Source organism: Centropristis striata, chromosome 20, assembly GCF_030273125.1.
Source record: "Centropristis striata isolate RG_2023a ecotype Rhode Island chromosome 20, C.striata_1.0, whole genome shotgun sequence".
NCBI lineage: Eukaryota > Metazoa > Chordata > Actinopteri > Perciformes > Serranidae > Centropristis > Centropristis striata.
The window spans coordinates 24,558,478-24,579,372 of NC_081536.1; the positions used below are offsets into that span (position 1 = coordinate 24,558,478).

Here is a 20,895-nt window from a genome sequence, read left to right on the forward strand (position 1 = left end):
TTCAGTACTGCTTGTTTATATTGTCACCTTTTGCTTTGATGGCAGTTTTACACACTTTCCGTATTCTCTCAATCAGATTCAGTAGCTGCTCACCTGGATGGTTTTCAGTTAACAGATTTGCCTTGAGTAAATTTGTGGAATTTCTTGCCTTCTTAATGTGTTTGAGGCGAAAGGTGGCTACTCTAAAGAATCTAAAAACATAAAACATATTCTGGTTGATTTGACACGTTTTTGTTTACTACATAATTCCATAGGAGTTCCATTATAGCTCTGATTTAAAAAAAAAAAAAAAAAAAAAAACTTTCAATGTTGAAAATAATAAAAAATAAATAAGAACTATTGAATGAGAAGATGTGTCCAAACTTTTGACTGGTAGTGTATATCCTCAAGTTAGCACATGTTCATATTGTTAGCCTATATAAAAAGTCCAACTGTATGGCAACCCAAAATAGCAGGCTGTCTAGTGGTCTTTGAAATTCACGGATATAGTGGGATTTTGTGTGTGATATGCTTCAGAAGAACCAGGTAAACTTTTCAAAAGAAGCTGATAATCTTTGTTGTAAATATACACTCATTCTCAATTTGATTTGTTTAACACTGTTACATGGGGGTTTAAAATACAGTAATCATTATAAGGTATTACATAGATTCTTTGCAGAAAGGAGCAAATCTGATTGACACCCATGTTAAAATGTCCAACTTTACAGCAGGAATACATAACAAATATAAACTTAAGTTGCTCACCAACCCGGATGTTAGGTTTTAGCTTAAAGCATAGCTTTACAGAGCTGCTAATATAGCTGTAGCCTTGTTTCATAATGTATGCAATGTTGACAGAGTGTGTTGTCTTGCAGTACTGATTTTCAGAAGAATAACCCTGTCCACAAACTGACTGAAGAGGAACTCCTGGCCTTCACATGTGTAAGTAATAGTTAGGGCCCGAGCAGGCAACGACCTGCGAGGTCCTTATTGTATTTCGAATGATTATTTATTTTTTTATTATTGGGGACCGAGCACTGAAAGTGCGGGAATGGGCGTGGCAAAATGACTCAACAGCACCCCCTTGAAAGTCAAGAAAATTAAGCCCCCCGCACAGGAATATCGTAGAGACACGAAATTTTCTAGGTACGTTTATCATGGCAAGACGCACCGAAATGTAACAAGAACCCATACCGTAAAACGTACAGGAAGTTGCCTATTTTGAGTCGAACACAGTGTTTCCTGCTGTTTTTGGCCATTTCCACGCCGCATACTTTAACGAACTCCCCCTACAGATTTCACCCAATTGTCTTCAAACTTGGTCAGTACCATCACAAGGCCTTTGGGATTAAAAGTTATTGAAAGCTTTACCGGCGGCCACAATATGTGGGTCCCTATTGTATTTCGAATGATTATTTATTATTATTAGGGCCCGAGCAGGCAACGACCTGCGAGGTCCCTATTGTATTTCGAATGATTATTAGGGCCCGAGCAGGCAACAACCTGCGAGGTCCCTATTGTATTTCGAATGATTATTTATTTATTTTTATTCTCGTGACGAAATGATCGAATTTTTCACTGCCTGAACATATCCCAAAACTCATGAAACTTTAAATATAAGTCACACCTGGCGAAAATGTTTAGAATCTATTGTCATCTTGAATTTCCACCACTAGGTGGCGCTATAATAAAGGAAAGTGCGTTTTGGCTAATAACTCCCACATACTTTATTGCACATTCAAAAAACGTATATCCACGCGTTCACTGAGTTGTGCTAAATCTTGTGATATAAGCTACGCCCATTTTCGCCTACCGTTTTGTTTTTTGCGCAAAATGTCACAAACTTACTTTTTTGAACCCCTAGGCAATTTCATCGTTTTGCACCAAACTTTGCACACAGCATCTATGGACCCTCATGACCCCAAAGAATACTCGAGTTATTAAATAACAACTTCCAACACAAAACATGAAGTGTTGCATATCTCCACATTGGTGTGTCTGAATGACATGAAACTAGGGGTGGGCGATATGGCCCTAAAAGATTATCATGATATTTCAGAGTATTATCGCGATAACAATATTCTTGACGATATCAAAAATACTGAAAAATATATAGAAAATTATTTTGTAGTCCATATAAATAAATAAAAATTGTACAACAAAATAAAAATCAATCATAAATCTAAATGTAGTGTAAATTGCAAATCTCAACAGTTGCCAAATACAAAAAAATTACTTACTTGAGTATTAGCGAATAATAATAAAAAATAACCTTCTAGTGGGTCTGGGGGCCCCCTGGGAGAAAATTTTGTACATTTTATAGTACAATGTGATCAATCTCGTCCACTGTGAGAGCTAAATGTGAGCAAACACCTCACAAACACATCATTGCCTATTTTAATTAATTATTGTAAAGGAGAATAAAGGTTCTTCTATGTTTTATTTAAGGCATCTTATTTTGACAGTCTTCTTGTAATTTCTGTGGTGGATTCTGTGCTCTTATTTTGAAAGCTGCATTTGTGAAGCGACAGGAACTAATAGTAGCTTTTTGTGATTAAAACAACTTTAATTGTTAGCTAATGTTAGCTCGCGGCTAACGAACGGCACAATGCAACAGTGTGTTTGGACCGTTTGGACCTCTGACAGGACAGGTTGATAGTATTTAGATCGGCTCACGCACCCGCAGACGCACAGAGAGAGAGAGAGAGAGAGAGAGAGGGGACTGATACATTACAGACAGGTAGGTGCTTGTTTTGAAGCGCAGTGGGAGGGCAGCTCGGTATATTCAGTGCGTGTGTGTGAATGCGTGCGCATGTCTCGGAGGAGGACAGAGAGGTGGGTCGGGGTTTAGACTGACTGACGGGTGACAGACACTGCTGAGCAGAGACACAACGCAAAATAACTTTATGTTATGAATAGTGTAGATATACTTTCAGTAGCTTGAAATGTGACGTTAGAGCAGCACAAGAGACTCTGGCGGGCCGCCAAGGTCTAGGTAATTAATAGGAAATCCTTACGCCACTTTGTCAAGAAGTAGGGCATGTTGCCAATATCGTGATATGCATTTTTTTTACCCATAAAAAAAATATACCGGTATTATCGTGAACGATACGATATGGCACACCCCTACATGAAACTCTACTCTAAGGTTACTACTTCCCCATGAGCCCCTGAGGCTCTCTGCAAAATTTTGGGCGATGACCACTACAAATTACTTGAACAAATGGTTTTCCATGTATTTGCAGTTCAAGGTTTTGCCTGTATAAACTATTAATAGAAAATGAAAAGCTGCTAAGTTAAAATGCTTTTAATGTGAAGGCAGACAAGGTTATTGTATGTATCAATTGTAATGATGTGTCTGTTGGTCACCTTTGTTTCTTTTAACATGACTTTTGCTCTCATCTCTATGTGTAAAAATGAATATCAGTATGGCCTGCACTTGCACAATATTGTACAAGTCTAAGCAAAGAAAGGGAATGGAAATTATTTTCCAATTTTCCCTCCTAAAATCTACAGGCTGGGTTTAAAAAATAATTTCCATCCATCCATTTTCATCCGCTTACCTGGGGCCGGGTCGCAGGGGCAGCAGGTTAGGCAGGGTATTCCGGACGTACCTCTGCCCAGCCACAATTTCCAGTTCCTCCTGGGGGACCCCGAGGCGTTTCCAGGCCAGGAGAGAGATATAATCCCTCCACCGTGTTCTGGGTCTTCCCCAGGGCCTCCTACCAGTTGGACGTGCCTGGAACACCTCTAAGTGGAAAAAAAGCATGGGATGCATCCTTACCAGATGCCCAAACCACCTCAGCTGGCTCCTTTCAACGCCCTACAGAGGAAACTCAATAGCTGCTTGTATCTGTGATCTCGTTCTTACGGTCACTACCCAAAGTTCATTACTAAAGGTGAGGGTTAGAACATAGATGGACTGAAAAGTCCGGCGGAAGAGGAAGAAGAATAAATAAGTATGACGTAGATTAATCGGTGTGCCCTGCACCTATGGTGCACATCGTCACACCGAAAAAAGAATCAATTACTTTTGAATTACCTGCCTCCAGCATTCCCACAAATTAATAAATAAATATCTGAGCAATTTTAATAGGGTTAATTTTAGTTTTAAATGGTAAATAGTAAATTAACTGCACTGCGATTTCATCCAAATTGCTTTACACTACAGACTGCACTCATTCAGCCTTTCACGCACACATTCATACTGGTGGCAGAGGCTAAGCTGCTAGTACTATTCACTTTCCATATCTATGAAAAAAGGGCAGTTTGACATGTGGTATTTTTCCTATTTTGTACTCATCAAATCTTTAAAGTTTGACTGTATTTATCATCCATCCATGAAGCTGGAGGCTCAGTTTGAACAATGAGCTGGCAGTGATTATTGTATTGTCACTGCATGCGATGGAAAAACTGCAGGCAGCTGCTGGCTCTGTGAGCAGGCATCTTCCTAGCCTACATGTAGATCCAGGAATCTGCAGGCTGGTTAGATGGTTGTCACATGTCTAGCTGTCTTCATCGATACATGACTTCTGTTGCTTTCCTGGAGGACCATGTGCAGCTAGTGCTGATGTGTCACTTATTACCTGAGCTTTTCTTGAAGGCTTTTTACTCACTTAGTGCACCAGTCATAGATTGTGTTTAAAAAGGCTGTATAATTAGGGCCACGGGGCAATCGCACCGAGCACTGGTCCCATACAGCAATAGCTGTAGGGACCAGTGCTCGGCTTTGCCCCGAGCACTACTGTTATACTGTGGATTTTTTCTTCTTCCTCTTCCGGATGCAATTTCTTCCCGCTACTAGTCCTACAACTTGAAGAGTTGCAGGACAAATTATATATCAAAACGTGCGGTTTGATCGGGATCGGTGTGCTATTACTTTTCTCTATTACAGTGAAATTTCCGTCATATTTATGTATTTATTTATTCATTTCATTTTTTTTCATTTTTCATTTTAATTAAATAAAATGTGTCAAAGCTTTAACATGAATCAAGTAAATTTGAAATCATGCCGTCCATTAGTGATACCACCCTATTTATAGGTGGCATTTTTCCACGACCTACAAAACAATGGCATATATATTGCTGCTGCAGGAGGGCTCTGTCCGTTCTGGTTCTGTTGCAAGTTGGCTCTGCGGGACTTCATCTGTGATTAAAAAAAAATAAAAAATAAAATCAAGCCAAGGTTGCAACCCCTCAGTCCACAACCTCTGGACACAAACTCGCCACGGGCCCCTGCCTACACACGCAAAGTGTGCGCGCAAAACCGCTCTTACCATTACGCACATAACAACACCGGCCAACACACAACCACACAAAATAACTGTCATTTTAGGTCTGTTTTGTTTGGCACCTGCCACGTACAGGACGATATACACAAAGATGGATTATCATGACCACGAGCCCCTGTCTACACACACATTATGTGCGCGTGCAACGGCGCTCTTTCCATTACGCACATAACACCGGCACACACAACCACACAACATTACTGTCAGTTTAGGTCTATTTTGTTTGGCACCTGCCATGCACAGGACGATACATATATTATGGGAGAGACAAAATGCTCAAATAGCCAGCCCTTGTAGTATTAATTAAAATATAGGTAACCACCTATTTTGAGAAAAAAAAAAAACTTTCAATCAGCGCAGAGTGTCCCATTAATACTCTCTCTCTCCCTTGCGCTGGCTGGCGCACACACACAAATACAGGCACATGCCATGGAGGAGTCATGTTGTAATGGTAATAAAAAAATGCACTAAATCATGCTAATGTGTTCAGACCGACCGTCCGACCGGGGGGGCGACACGGCACTCAGATGCCGAGTACTCAGATACCGGCTACAGTCCTGGAAACTACTCACCTAAACCACCGGCTTTTTACTGGCCTTCTTCGAGGAAAAGTCCTTGATAAAGTAATCACAGTCCAACTCTCTGACCAGTTTGGCCTCTACGGCCAGTTACATATTGTGGTTTCAAGGTATTATTCCAGAAAATAAATTGTTTGTGTTGTTGCAACCTGCACTAAGGCTGCTAATTTTTTTCTTTTTTCTTTTTACCTGTCCTCCAACGGATTTACGCTTTGCTTTAGGCATTCTGTTGCTGTTTCCTCTGTGTGGCGTCTACACACGGCCCTGCAGTCCTTTTTATGGGCATTAATGGGCGGTTACCTATGCTAATCCTATGTAAATTAGACTCACCTGGCACACGCGCTCAACTTACGAGGAGATGGCATTCATCAATTTAAGAACTCGGCTGCGGACAATGGTGAATGAGGCCTCATTCACCAATATCTTCTTAAGAATCTTCTTAGATTCTTTCTTAAGACCTTCTTAAGAAGATTTCTAAGAAGACCCTATGTCAGATTCATCAACGTGCTCTTAAGCCGCTGAATTGTTCGCAGCCATGTTCTTAAATTGATGAATGCCATCTCCTTGTAAGTTGAGCGCGTTGTGAGGATGTCATCCAGGCAGACAAAGAATAAAGGCAGAGTCCATGAGATGCTGTAAGGTTTGTGCTGCTTTCTTAAGGCCATACAACATGCAGAAGACCTCAATAATCAGCTGATGATGACTGCCATTCTAGGGATGTTAAGCAGGTGGATGGGCACCTGGTCAAGGCATTGAGCTTGGCTTAGACCCGCGGCTGGTGGCGATGTGGTGCTCTTCCCCATGCTTGATAACACTAAGAATAAACTGTTGAAAAGACGTTATTCCAAGCACACTGCATTTCACTTACTCACACACTGACACTTGACAGAGAATGTTATCTGTTACTGTGTCAGTGTGGAAAGAAAACAACATAAAATTGGAACATACAATAACTCCTTGTGTTTAACCACAACATTTGATGAATTATGTCCTTAGAGTCCACTACAGTGCCAGATTAGGATTTGTTATGTATCTGAAACTTCATGTTGTCTTAAAGTTCATATTACCCCTCATCCCTCCCATGTCTGTCTGCAGTGTATTCTGTCTCAGCCTAAGTTCTGGGCTATAGAAGTCACAGCACTTTGCCTCAGGACCAAACTGGAAAAAGGGAGGACCCGTTGTGTTGAGCGAGCCATGACACAAACCCAGGTAAGAAGATGTGAGGGGAATTGTATTTATTTATTCATTAAGAGTCCAACTATTAAGATTACTTAAAACATTTTTTCCTTGCTTATGAATTAAAGTTTTTTTTCACTCTTTGTGAAAGTTATTTATCTGTCCAACTTTACAACATCTATCCCAGCACTTGTTAGTCTACTCAAATCTTTTGAGTATTCTGTGGAACATTAACAATTCCATATCCAAGATCTAACATACCTTTTTAAATCATAGACTGTATATAAATAATGGACGTAGTCACCGTGACGTCACCCATTGGTTTTTGGACTGCCTGTTGGAAGCCTTGAGTTCAGCGTTATACTCGTCGCCATCTTGTTTCCGATACGCGGAGCAGACCATAATTGGACTGTGGCGGAGCGCGAGGGATCTGACGACACTGACTACAGCCTCTCTACACCGGCAACCTGACTGAGAGAAGCCGCTGCTTATTCATGTTAGCATTAATTGGAGCATTAACTGGGATGTTAGTTTTGGCTAGCAAAAAAACAAAAACAAAATGTATCTTTCTTACCTCAGAAAACTGAGCAGCGACTCCTTGGAGTGTCTGTTAGTCCAACCAAACACTGAACAAGACATTTTTACTGAACGAAACGTTCAGATAAACTGTCATTAAGTGAAAATACAGTGTGAAAGGGTCAAAGTTATGAGACCAAATCGGTAAACGTCCTCTTTTCTATCTATGTAACGTTATATATAACTTTATTGACACGTTTCCATGGATACGCATTGCTCTGCTTCTCTCCTGGTGACGGCTCGCCTTGTCAATGACCTGTCAATCAAAGCTAGAAACGCCCCAAATCATATGATTCTTGATCTTCTATTTTCTTCTAAATGGGGCCATTATTAGAACTATTGACATCAAATTGTCCTGAAGAAGATTTTTTACTAGCGATTGAGACCATAATGTTGTCCCTGAACATTTTTTCTGAGGTAATAAATCAAGTGAGAAGTTTTCAAATTTAGCACTGAAATGAATGGGCAGATTTCTTTTGCAGCCAAACTTAGCACCCCCTACTGGAATTTTCGGTGAATTGCAGGCTTAATGTACTTCCTGGTGGCCTCCATGCTCAGGCACGGAGATTGCCGCCTGTTTTAAATACAGCTACTCAGGAAGGTTTTAAATGGTTAGGAGACAAAATTGTCCCAAAAATTGAAGCTATTGGCCCTCATTTATCAAGCGAGCGTAGAAACGAGCGCAGATCTTACGACAGGGTCCACGTGTGATTTATCAAACGATCGTATATCAAGAATGATCGGCTGTTGATAAATGCGGCGGCTCGAAACAAGCATAATTTAAATACCACGCCCTAATATATACCCAATTCAGATGACTCGCCTTTAGAGTTTACGACACCGAAGGGCACAATACGGCCAAAAAGAGGATTTTTTCACCCCCTAAAGTCAGCTTTATTAGCAAAGTGCGCCGTTACAAATGACAATAGGGGCAATATAGACATATTACAGAAATATGCAGCGACGGAGGTTTATGAAATAAAAGTAGCCTACTTATAGTTATAAACTCAAACAAGTTCACTGAATATTTTACATTTGGAGCACGGACTTAGAAGTTTTCACAGCTTTTTGGTTGAAGGAGGTAAACAATGTTTTAAAGTAAGTTTTAATTCCAAAAGAAGAGGAATTTCTCTGAGGCAGAAAGTGAAACGTTGACGTCCAACAGCTGCAACACAACAAACTGGTTTTGTTTGGCAGCATAAAAAGTGAAAAAGAAGGAAATCAGTGCTGCTGTCAGCAGAGTAGCAGTGGACCATTAAACTCCCGGCGAGGTTTGAGTAATTACATCGTGATATATAAAGCCTTATAATCTATATAATATCCGAATATTGCTATTATTATGATGGAGATATATTATTCACCTCTTTACATTTACTAAGAATTATGTCCTACTTAGAGGAGCGTCTGGCAGACGGTGATTGGAAATGTTTCTATTCGGGGTAAAGGAGTAAAGGAGACGCTGACGATCCGTGTCGGAGTTGGATAACGGTAAACAGCAGAAGACAACAACATTTTATAGCCTCGGCTAGTATTCTGTTTAAAGAATTTCACAATCACAGGGTGTATTTATTTTTGGATGATGTTTTAATGATAAATGATGTAGCCTAAACATGTTTTGCTTTGTCACCATTAAAAATCAAAACACCACAGAGTTTTATCAGCTCCAGGCATTGATACAATAGTCTAAGATCAATTCTCCGACTCAGATGTGTGGACTTCAAATTTGCGTACACGAGCTGAGAGCAGCCGTGAGATCTGATCGTACCCTCTGCTCACGTCCAAATTGATAAATGCCGAGGCTTGCATAGAAATTATCTTACGCCCACTTTCTGCTCACTTTCTGACGTACGCTCGTTTGATAAATGAGGGCCATTGTCTCCCTCAATGTTGAGCCCATAGTACAGTCTATAACTTGATCTCTGAATAGATGGATCCCAATGACAATCTCCATGTTCGTTTGCACTAATATTCTTAAAATGTTGATTCTGCCCAAATTGCTTTATCGATTCTTCTCTATTCCCATCCCACTTTCACAATTATTATTTTTTGCAAACTTCTTTTTGCAAAGTTCTCAAAAGTTCTCTGCATCTGCCTTAATGATAGAGGGGCCTACAAGTATCTAAGGTACAACTACACTACTGGGCAGCATAGTTGTCCACTGCCATGTTTTATTTATATACCTCTGACCATACTACCTGGCTAGCTATTGAAAGCACTACATCAGGTCTACATTTTGTCAATTTTTTTTCATAATGTGGGGTTAAAAGTTATACAGTACGTTCTTAAACTTTTAAGGTTTAAACCTTTTCTGAGCTAAATTCAAGTGTTAATTCATGAGTTTCTGTTTTATGCAGTTTGTCAGTTGTCTCAAATTTAGTTACTCTGACCTTACCAACTTCAGTCGGTATCCCAATGGAAAAATTCTCTGACAGCAATACCCAAATATAAAATTATTGTCATATCCATTTAATTTTACATTGTCTTTTATTGCAAGAAGATCATTACTTTCACTTACTCATTCAATGACTGACATGATTTACTTTTTGTTTGGTTCTGTTGAAAAGCTGGAAACTGATTATTTTGAAATTTTGAAAATCATTCATGGCTTATTTTACTTATGTAACCCATATTAAAACTGTTTTTGCTTTCATTTTTTTGTGTGCATTTTTAGAGTTTATTTTACCAACAACGTGTGTTTCCTGTTGCTACACAACCCTCCATTACTGTGGCATATCAGTGTGGGCTTATTAAAAAACAAATAACAGACCCAGCTGCAAAACGTTACGTTTTCTTTTCTTTTTCCAGGCAATCGTAGACCACTTTGAAGACAAAAACTGTCCCATGACTGAGAGGCTCAAGGGGTTCTACTTCTGCCAAGCTCCCCCCAGATGGGTTGTCCAGGTAACAAACTTTCTTTACAAAAACGGACAATTCTAAATTTGAATGATTTTAATTTAAATAAATCAAGAGGAAATATACACAATGACTGTTTATCTGTGAATCTGTAGTCAACAAATATGGTGTAAGGATCTTTTAAAGAGGGACTGCAGCTAAGCTAAATGCCAGCATGCTAAAATGCTCGTAATGACAATTAAAAAAGAGAATTTTGCCACCTTTTATGTGTTAGTCCAGTCAGTGTTTATGGTAATTAACAGTTATATCCAACCAAGTCATTAGATGAGACGAGCCATTGCATGAATATATTCCAGAAGTGCAACATCACTGAGATGCAGTTTTGTCTCTGTATAACATGGTCAAATTGCCCGGCATCTGAACCCACACTAATCACGTCATGAGAAAGTATTTAAACTCCTGTCCACGTGACACTCTCTTTATATGGCTCTGATCTGGACCAAAGTAGTGGGCTTGACTCAGCAGTGTACTGTGACAGTGTACAGTTTGTTGCTAAATGTACTAGCAGGGATGATGACATGTTAGAAGGGTTACACTATAGCCAACAATTAAGAATAACAACTGTGGTCATGAGCTTTGGGTAGTGATCACAAGAATGAGATTGCAGATACAAGAGGCCGAAATTAGGTTTCTTCAAGGTCTCAGGCTCAGCCTTAGAGTGAGGGTGAGGAGCTCTGACATTCAGAGGGAGCTCTGAGTGGAGTTGCTTTTCCTTCACCCCAAATGAGTCAGCTGAGGTGGTTCAGACATCTGGTATGGATGCCTCCGGGGCTTCCCCCATTTGAGGCATTCTGGGCAAGTCCAACTGGTAAGAACACCCCGGAGAGATCATGACCCTCATTTATCAAACCAGTGTATGACAGAAATTAAGCGTTAAGTGGGTGTCACGTCCAAATTCATAAATGCCGAGCCTTGCGTAAAAATGATCGTGCGATCATTTCTACGCAAGGCATTTATGAATTTGGACGTGAGAGGAAGATCAGATCTCAGTCTGCTATCAGCTCGTGGTCACAGGTTTGAGTCAGTGTGAAATCCACACGTCTGAGTCTGAGAATTGATCTTAGACTATTGTATCGATGCCTGGAGCTGATAAAACTTTGCAGTGTTTTGTTTTTAATGGTGACAAAGCAAAACATGTTTAGGCTACATTATTTATCAGTAAAACCTCATTAAAATAAATACACCCTGCGACCGTGAAATCCTTTAACCAGAATATTAGCAGAGGTTATTAAATGTTGTTGTCTTCTGCTGTTTACTGTTATCCTGCTGGACAACGGAGCGTCATCGTCTCCTTTACCACCGGTGGTGCCCGAATAGAAACATTTCCAATCAGCCACACACTCCTCTGACTGGGACAGAATTCTACTAAATGTAAATAAGTAAATAATATCTCTCCATCATAACAATAACAATATTTGGATATTATATAGACTATTAAGCTTTACATATCACAATGTATAAATGAAATATTCCAACTTGCCGGCAGTTGGATGATCCACTGCTACTCTGCTGACATCACCGCTGTTTTACTTTATTTTCAGTTTTTGTGCTGCCAAACAAAACCAGTTTGTTGTGTTGCAGCTGTTGGACATCAGCGTTTCACTTTCTGCCTCAGAGAGATTCCTCTTCTTTTGGAATAAAAACTTTCTTTAAAACATTGTTTACCTCCTTTAACCAAAAAGCTGTGAAAACTTTTAAGTCTGTGCTTCAAATGTAAAATATTCAGTGAACTTGTTTGAGTTTATAACTATAAGTACTTTTATTTCATAAACCTCCGTCGCTGCATATTTCTGTAATATGTCTTCGCTGAATCATTCGCTTCTGTTGTTATTTGTAACGGTGCACTTTGCTAATTGTAGCTGACTTTAGGGAGGGAAAATCCTCTTTTTGGCCGTATTGCGTCCTTCGGTGTGGTAAACTCTCGAGGCGAGCCATCTGAATCAGGTATATATTTTTACATATATATATATATATGGGGCGTCATATTTAAATGAGGCTTGTTTCCAGCCGCCACATTTATCAACAGCCGATCATTCTTACGCTGTGATTGGAGAGATACGATCGTTTGATAAATCACACGTGAATCCTGTCGTAAGACCAAATATACACTCAGATCTGCGCTGGTTTCTACACTGGTTTGATAAATGAGGGCTATTGTGTCTCACCTGGCCTGGGACTGCCTCGGTTATCAATATCGATATCATTCAGCATGCTAGCACACTAAACTAAGATGGCAAACATGGTCAACAACATACCAGCTAAACACCATTATAGTAGCATTTTTATTGTGCACCCAGTGTGCTGCCAACATTGCTACGCCACTACCATGGTCGTTGGTTTTTAGTCTTGTTCTCTCCTCTTCTACAGAAACAGCTGGCCAGCCTGCTGACAGACCTCGGCTGCATCAGTTCAGCTCTGCTTATGTATGAAAAGCTCGAGCTCTGGGAGGATGTAGTTATCTGCTATGAGAGGCTGGGCAACCATGGCAAGGTATACACACAACCATGCACACACACACTCACAGACGGACAGAGGAAGATGTACAGATCTAGCAAAAGTAGGCTACTACATGTACCTTCATCAACTTGTGTTCAAAATCACATTTGTCAGTAGATGAACTGAATTAGTATTTTGATTGCTTAATTCAATAGTCAGAATGCTACCACTTAAGTGAAGTAGTCTTGACACCATTGCAAAAAATTTTGATATTGTAATAACACTTTTTGACAGATTTGTCACATGTCCGAATGAAACAAGTTTGAAACAAGAAATTCAAACCACGAAAATCTAGTTGGAGTAACAGTTGGTGCTTTCAGAGTTTATCAGGGGTAAATATCTGCATAATGTTTTGTTACTCATAGACAACATTTGACAATTCTGGTGAATTATCATAAGGCCAACTATGGTATTTTGTCTTTTGTCATGACAGTCACCAGTTAAACAGCATTCAGGTTAACCCTAACCCTAACAAGCATATATTTGATTTAAACGCAGCATCTTGCTGGATGGATTTAGCTTGGTACAGTTATTTCCCAGGGAAATCTCGGTAGTGTTGTCGGAGCCCTTTGTGCTGCAGAGCTAACATCAGCTAATTATCGATACCGAAATACTTTTTACCATTGCTTCTAGTTCATTATTAATCAACTATGCAAATACAAAGGAAGAAAAAACTAAAAAAACCTAAATAAAATACTTCAATGTAATTTTCAACTCAGCATGACTTGCTAGTTATACATTAATTTTGTGTTTACGGGCTTCCGGTGACGTCATGGTAGGAGCAACAGCCTGATTCTCCGGCTGCGGGAAGAAACCCTTGAAAACTAGCCAAATTAGTGTTTAACTTTAATCTGTCACTTCGTACTAAGGCCAGAATGTCTACTCTAAGAAAGGAGACAGATAAGAAAGGAAAAGCGGCTAAAAAAGACGAGCGAGAGAAACGAGCAGACGCTGAAGCTAGTGATGTGGAAGAAATGGCGGCGGTGCTCGTTGTGTGAAGACCTCGAGTCCAGGGCATGACCGAATAATTTGCGCATATACGGGGTAAAAGAGGGAGAGGAAATGAACGATATGATTAAGTTCATATCCAACTTGATGCACACTTCGCTTGAACTGCCGGACGACTTGGACCTGTGCGTGGAGAGAGCCCACCGGTCACTGACTATGAAACCGAAGGAACCCGCCCCCCCAGATCCATCATAGTCCGGTTCTCCGACTACAGAGTAAAGGAAAGAATACTCCAGCAAGCCTGGAAAAAACGGGGGGTGACGCATCATGGACAGAAGATCTTTTTCGACCAGGACTACACATCGGATTTACAGAAGAAACGCAAACATGTACGGGAGGTGATAAAACAACTCAAAGAGAAGAAAGTGAAAGCCCAGTCACCATTCCCTGCCCAGCTGAAATTCCACATGGAATCTGGCGTGAAGACTTTTACGACCCTTTCGGAGGCGGCCCCCACACTCAAGAAGATGGGAATTGATGTCAAGGTGGATGAGCGGGAGGACCTCCAGAAGGAGCTGTTACACAATCCCCTGGTCACGGCATCAAACAGAGCGGGACTTTTAACGATGACCAACGCGGACTTGCAGACTTTCGTTCGAGGTGATGAATGAACTACAACTTTGAGAGGTAAATAGATAATAAACTGCTAAATAGCATTGCCAAGAGACCAGGCTTATATGTTTCCTTGCTTTGTACTTAGTCTTACTTGGCTGGGTTATATATATATATAAATAAAATAAAAAACACAAAATAACTGGATGAAGGGTTTTTGTTTAATCTAATTTTTTTATTTATCTAATTTTTAATTTATTTTCTATTTTATTGTATTTTTATTTCATTCACAGGCGACTCTAGATAGTCGCTGTTGCACCAAGTGTCCCCCTGGAGAGATTTTTGTCACAACTCTCCGTCTGTTCAGCTGGTTAGTAGGATGTTTGCCCATCCAGCTGAATTTTGGAAGTTAGTTCTTTGTTTCTATGTAGAAGTTTTTTCTTCTCATCACGTTCAATGCTTGTTCATATCATCCTGACAGTCGTGCAGTCATGTGTTGTCTTCCAGGTACTTAACAGGTGCACTATGTTGAAACTGAGGTCTGGGTTTGAGGACAAGATGAAACTTTTGCTATACATGCATGAATAATTTGACCATAATTACGTATAACGTCCATGGACTGAATCATCCCATTAAAAGAAAAAATATATAAAGTCAGTTGAAGAAACTGCACTCTTCAATTGCCCTATTACCAGAAACCCATTTACCAGAAGGAGAACATAAAAAATTAAACAGGGAATGGGTGGTTCAAGTATTTAATGCATCGTTTGGTAAAAAAAGGGGAGTTGCAATCTTAACTAGAAAATTTCCTCTGGGGAAATTTTGAAAGGGCCACAAGGGCTACTGCTGGTGTGTGTACACTATGATGAGATTCTTCAGAGATTTCAAACTATGCCCTTTAACTTCAAAATATGTGTGTGTGTGTATGTATGTGTATGTATGTGTGTGTGTGTGTGTGTGTGTGTGTGTGTGTGTGTGTGTGTAGGTGTAATTAAAATCACTTAAAGTTACCTGTGTGTGTGTGTGTGTGTGTGTGTGTGTGTCGCGAAATTCGCATAAAGTTATGTGTGTGTGTGTGTGTGTGTGTGTGTGTGTGTGTGTGATTAAAATCACATAAAGTTACCTGTGTGTGCGTGTATGAAGCATGTGTATGCATGTGTGAGGAGTGTGCACACTTTAGTGCATGTGTGTGTGTATCTGTAACTGTAATCACATCAAAGATCAAAGGCAATCAGATCAGAGCAATCAACAGAATTAACTGCAGCTGTTAATGTTCCGAAAGAGTGACAGCAGAGGTGGACAGACTCGAATTTCTGGCCTCAAACAGAAAGCATTTTTGGCAAAACCATAATACCTATCATTGATCCGACTTCACTTTGAGCGTCCCGAGTTCTTCCTGAACATCTACATATGATTTTTTTTAAGAAAAATTAAAAAATAGCTTTGTTAGAGCGATCTAAAAAAACTGTTCCATCTTCCTTTTTTGCGAAATCTTCCTGCGTTTTTAATATGGGAGCCACTGAGGCTGTTGGTGCGTGTTGGTGGATCATCTCTGCATCTTACGCCCAAACTATAACTCTGACAGCTTTACCAGAGGATTGTGAGTGAGAAGACAAATTTTCCTACGTTTCTATGTATAAATTATTTCTGTAGAGTGGAATTTGCGGCCTGGAGCGCAGTTTTAAAATTTATTGTGCCCCGAGCACTGGTCCCTACAGCTATTGCTGTATGGGACCAGTGCTCGGTGCGATTGCCCCGAGGCCCTAATTAACAGGACATTGGCCTTCTCCTCTGAAAAAGTTATTCAGGATAAACTGGGGAGGTTTATTATGGTTGTTGGTACAATAGGAGAAGTGGAGATGTCTATATTGAACCTGTATGCTCCAAACGAACCGGACCAGAATTTCTTTAAGGAAATTGCAAATGTTATTGCTGATAATGCTAAGGGCATCATTATAGTTGGGGGAGATTTCAATGCTGTATAGGATGGAAGGCTAGATAGGATGCCAGCAGCAAACTATAAAAATAAAACACTTAACAGTATGATTTCAGAATTAGGACTTGTCGACCCTTGGAGATCTAGAAACCCTTCGGGAAGAGTTTTTTCTCTAATGTACACAGCAGTTACTCTAGAATTGACTTCTTTTGTTTATCTCAACAGCATACATATAAAGTAACACATTGCCATATTGAACCAATAACTCTGAGTGATCATGCTCCTGTAATTTTAAATATAGATTTAGGCAAAGAAAATTTCTTCAGATACTGGAGACTGAATGTCTCGTTACTGACCGATACTGTAATTATACAGGATTTAAAGCAAAACTTAAAGGAATATTTTGAGATAAATGATAATGGGGAGTTAACTCCGTCAATCCTATGGGAGGGAGCTAAAGCAGTTATAAGGGGAAAGATGATTCAAACCGCGTCCAGATTAAAGAAAATACGACTGAAAGAACAAACTAAATTAGAAAATAAGATAAAGCAGTTAGAATTAGAACACAAATCTACAGGAGCATATAACACTTTGTTAGAATTAAAAGAAACTAGGAAGGCTTTGGACAAGCTCCTCACATACAAAGCAGAAGGAGCCTTAAGATTCTCCAAACAACGATATTATGAGATGGGAAACAGAGCCAGTCGCTTGCTAGCTTTTCAACTTCTTAAAGCCCAGGCTAGTCGTGTGGTTCCTAAGGTTGTACACCCCACACATAAAACAACAGTCTCACATCCAAAAGAAATAGCAGATGCTTTTGCAACATTCTACGAGAAAGTGTATGAGGGCACTAGATCAAAAACTAAAAATGGCAATCCTGAGGCCTTTCTCTCTAGACTGCATCTTCCTTCATTGTCAGAAGATGAAGCATTACAAATTATATCAGATATTACCGAAATTGAAATACGAGAAGCCATAAAAAAACTGAAAAATAACAAATCCCCAGGGACAGACGGACTGCCTGGAGAGTTTTATAAATGCTTCATAGATGACTTAGTACCTGTGCTAACTAAAGTTTTTAACTATGTTCTTACTAAAGGGGACCCACCAAATACATGGTCAGAAGCTATTATATCAGTGATTCAAGAGGGTAAAGACCCGTCATTTTGTGAAGGGTATAGACCCATCAGCCTGATATGTAACGACCAAAAGCTGCAAACTTATATCCTGGCGAAAAGAATGCAAAAAATTATAGCAAAATTGATTAATCCAGACCAAACAGGCTTCATCCCTGGTCGACAAGGAGCTAATAACATAAGAAGAACATTAAACATCATAACATGTGCCAAGAAAAAAAACCCACAAAATTCTATGCTTATTAGTTTTGATGCCCAGAAAGCTTTTGACACAGTGAATTGGCAATTTTTATATAAAACACTGGCTGCTATGGGGTTCCATCCCACATTTGTACTTTAACTATTTTATTTTTTCCTCCCTCGCCATTCAAATATGAATAATGAATGTTTGTACACTGTATATTAATCTTCTCACTTAACGAGCACCACTGCCCACTTTCAAATACGGACTCTGTCTGGATATTGTTGGGATGCCAAACTCCATGGACTACCTCTACCCCATGTACACCTGTGCTGTTTCTTTGAATTTGTGAATGTATGACTGCACCTGGAAAAAAAGGAAATAAAAAGAAGTTAAAAAAAAAAATGTTGTGTTTACTGAAAGGGAAACAGGGAGGCAAAGAAACAGAATGATACCTGCAGGAGCACAAGGCGTGGCCTGTTAAATAGGCATTAAAATATTGATCCCAAAATTGTCAAAGAAAAAAATTGCAATCATGTTTTTACACCTTATTTACATCCCATTACTTCTTTTCATACTTATTTCCTGTTTAACTTTACTTTGTTTATTTATTCCATTAATACTGCATCACCAACACCACTTCACAATTTCTTTCCCTTCACTTATGTCTTTCTTTGCTGTTTTCTCTTTCACTCTGCTTCTCCCTGTCCTTTCTTGTCCATTTTCTCAGGCTGAAGAGATTGTTCGCCGTGAGTTGGAGAAGAAGGAGACACCCAGTCTTTACTGTCTTCTGGGAGACATATTGAGGGACCATCAGTACTACGACCGGGCGTGGGAGCTGTCAGGCAAACGCAGCGCTAGAGCCATGCGTTCCAAAGCCCTGCTGCACCTCCGCAGCAAAGAGTTTCAGGAGTGTGTGGACTGCTTTGAGAAGTCCCTCAAAATCAACACTCTGCAGGTACAAGCAAAGATATTCCCTATAGTTAAGACTACACTACATTGTACGTTAGTAGAAAATTATTTTGAAATCACAGATCCCTAAAATTAAACAATACTAACATTCCTGTCAGTCTTAGCTATAAATTCTGTTTAGCTGCTATTTTCACACGGACTGCTTACCACCCATTAAGATGGTTTGAGCAATTGAATTTCAGTCTGTCTCGAATTCTTGTTGGATGCAAGGTTATTATAGTTAACGAAAACTAACGAAATAACGAAAACTAGAATTGAAAAAACATTTTTAGTTAACTGAAATAAAAATAAAAACGAGAGTTTTTGAAAAAAAATAACTAACTGAAACTATTGTGTGGTTACAAAACTAACTAAAACTAACTAAAATGATAGTGAAAATGTCCTTCGTTTCTTCTGTCTTTGTCAACTTTTTTCATACATCATCTAGTGTTTCTATTTCTCCACCACTGAGTGTGTGTATTGCTGTTTTGTGGGCTTCCAGGAGAAGGGCGAGGGAAATTACCGTAATGGCACCATATTGGCTGTAAAGAGCAACTTCTCAGCTTTCAGAAAACATTGGAATTTTCCTGATAGCGCAAAGCGTTTAGTTATTATGGTAAAAGTGTCGTCATCGCCAGCCAACATTCTGAACTATAGGAACTAGGGATGAAGCGATACCATTTTTTTCAAACCGATACGATACCGATACTTGGATCTGAGTACTTGCCGATACTGAGTACCGATGCTGATACTTCTACCACAAAAAAAATGCAATGAATTGGAAGACAGGTTTTATTTTCTTCTCTGCTTGTTACAACAAATGATGATGAATAAGATAAAAATAAAATATCAATAAATTAAAAATGACTATAAAACTAAAATTTCAAGTGAAAAATAAACATATTCTGTGAATATATTGCAGAGTTTCCACATTTTAATCAAACAAAATATCACTTAACTATTTGGCACTGTCTCCACCTTTCAGATTGACAGAACATTAATGAACCTATTGCAGAGTGTCCACATTTGAATTAAACAAAATATCAAACTTCAGTCAGCATGCAATGGTGTGGTCTCTGAGGTCTCTCTAAGCTTTTTTTGGGAAAGTGAGAGGCAGGTTCTTTTTGATGAAAAGAATCATCTCTGCATGATCAGCTGTGAGCCTGTTTCTGCTTTCACTCACAATGTGTGACACTGAGCTGAACAGCCTTTCACTGTCAACACTAGTGCAAGGTGCTGAAAGGTATCTGGCCGCCAGTTTAGCCAGAGTTGGGAACCGCACTTTATTAACCATCCAGTATTGTAGTGGTTTGTCTTCTCGTGAAATTGCGGCCTCTCCAAGATATGTGTCTAACTGTACATTAGAACCTACTGCAGCTCTGCCCACTGATGCTGATGCAATTTCATCAAATATGCTGTCTAGACTACTACTTGGTTGGTCACTGCGTGGTTTTCTTGAAGGTGGTTCATTCAGGTCATCATCCTCCTGCTTGTCCGCTTCTCCAGGCAACCTTAGCAGCTCAAGTTTCAGCATCTCTTTGGCATTTGCAGCAATGGTGGTGTTGGAGAAAAACAGATTTTTATACCTAAAACAGAGAAAGAAAAAATGTAGCTGACAATAGGCATGCTTGCCATTTGATCGCAGTCACACAGTTACACAGACACACAGTTACACAGTCACACAGTTACACACAGTCAAACAGTTACACAGTTACACACAGTCACACAGTCACACACAGTCACACAGTCACACAGTTACACAGTCACACACAGTCACACACAGTCACACAGTTACAGTCACAGTCACACACAGTCACATCTACACACAGTCAGAGTTACACAGTCAGAGTTACACACAGTCAGAGTCACACACAGTCACACACACAGTCACACAGTTACAGTCAGAGTCACACACAGTCACACACACCGGCACACACTCACCTGGGATCGAGTAGCGTTGCGATGCTGTAGAGTGGGTTTTTTCCTCCACATCAGCGAATCGCTTCCTGACAGCTGCAGCCAAGGTTCCCTTCATTGCTTTGATCCCATGGTCCTCATTAGTCTCCCTTGTTAGAAATCTGTGCAGCACAGTGACTGCTGGAATGACATCTGCGGCCATGGC

At 39.8% G+C, this 20,895-nt stretch overlaps 1 protein-coding gene across 1 annotated transcript in view; it reads left to right on the forward strand.

Annotated features, from left to right (window-relative positions):
• Positions 1-20,895, forward strand: part of ttc27 (tetratricopeptide repeat domain 27) — a 67,330-nt gene that overhangs the window by 29,139 nt on the left and 17,296 nt on the right. The window contains exons 9-13 of the mRNA XM_059359053.1: positions 855-921; positions 6,944-7,057; positions 10,406-10,501; positions 12,881-13,003; positions 18,553-18,780. Coding sequence (XP_059215036.1) covers positions 855-921; positions 6,944-7,057; positions 10,406-10,501; positions 12,881-13,003; positions 18,553-18,780 — 628 coding nt within the window. The remainder of the gene's footprint in view (positions 1-854; positions 922-6,943; positions 7,058-10,405; positions 10,502-12,880; positions 13,004-18,552; positions 18,781-20,895) is intronic.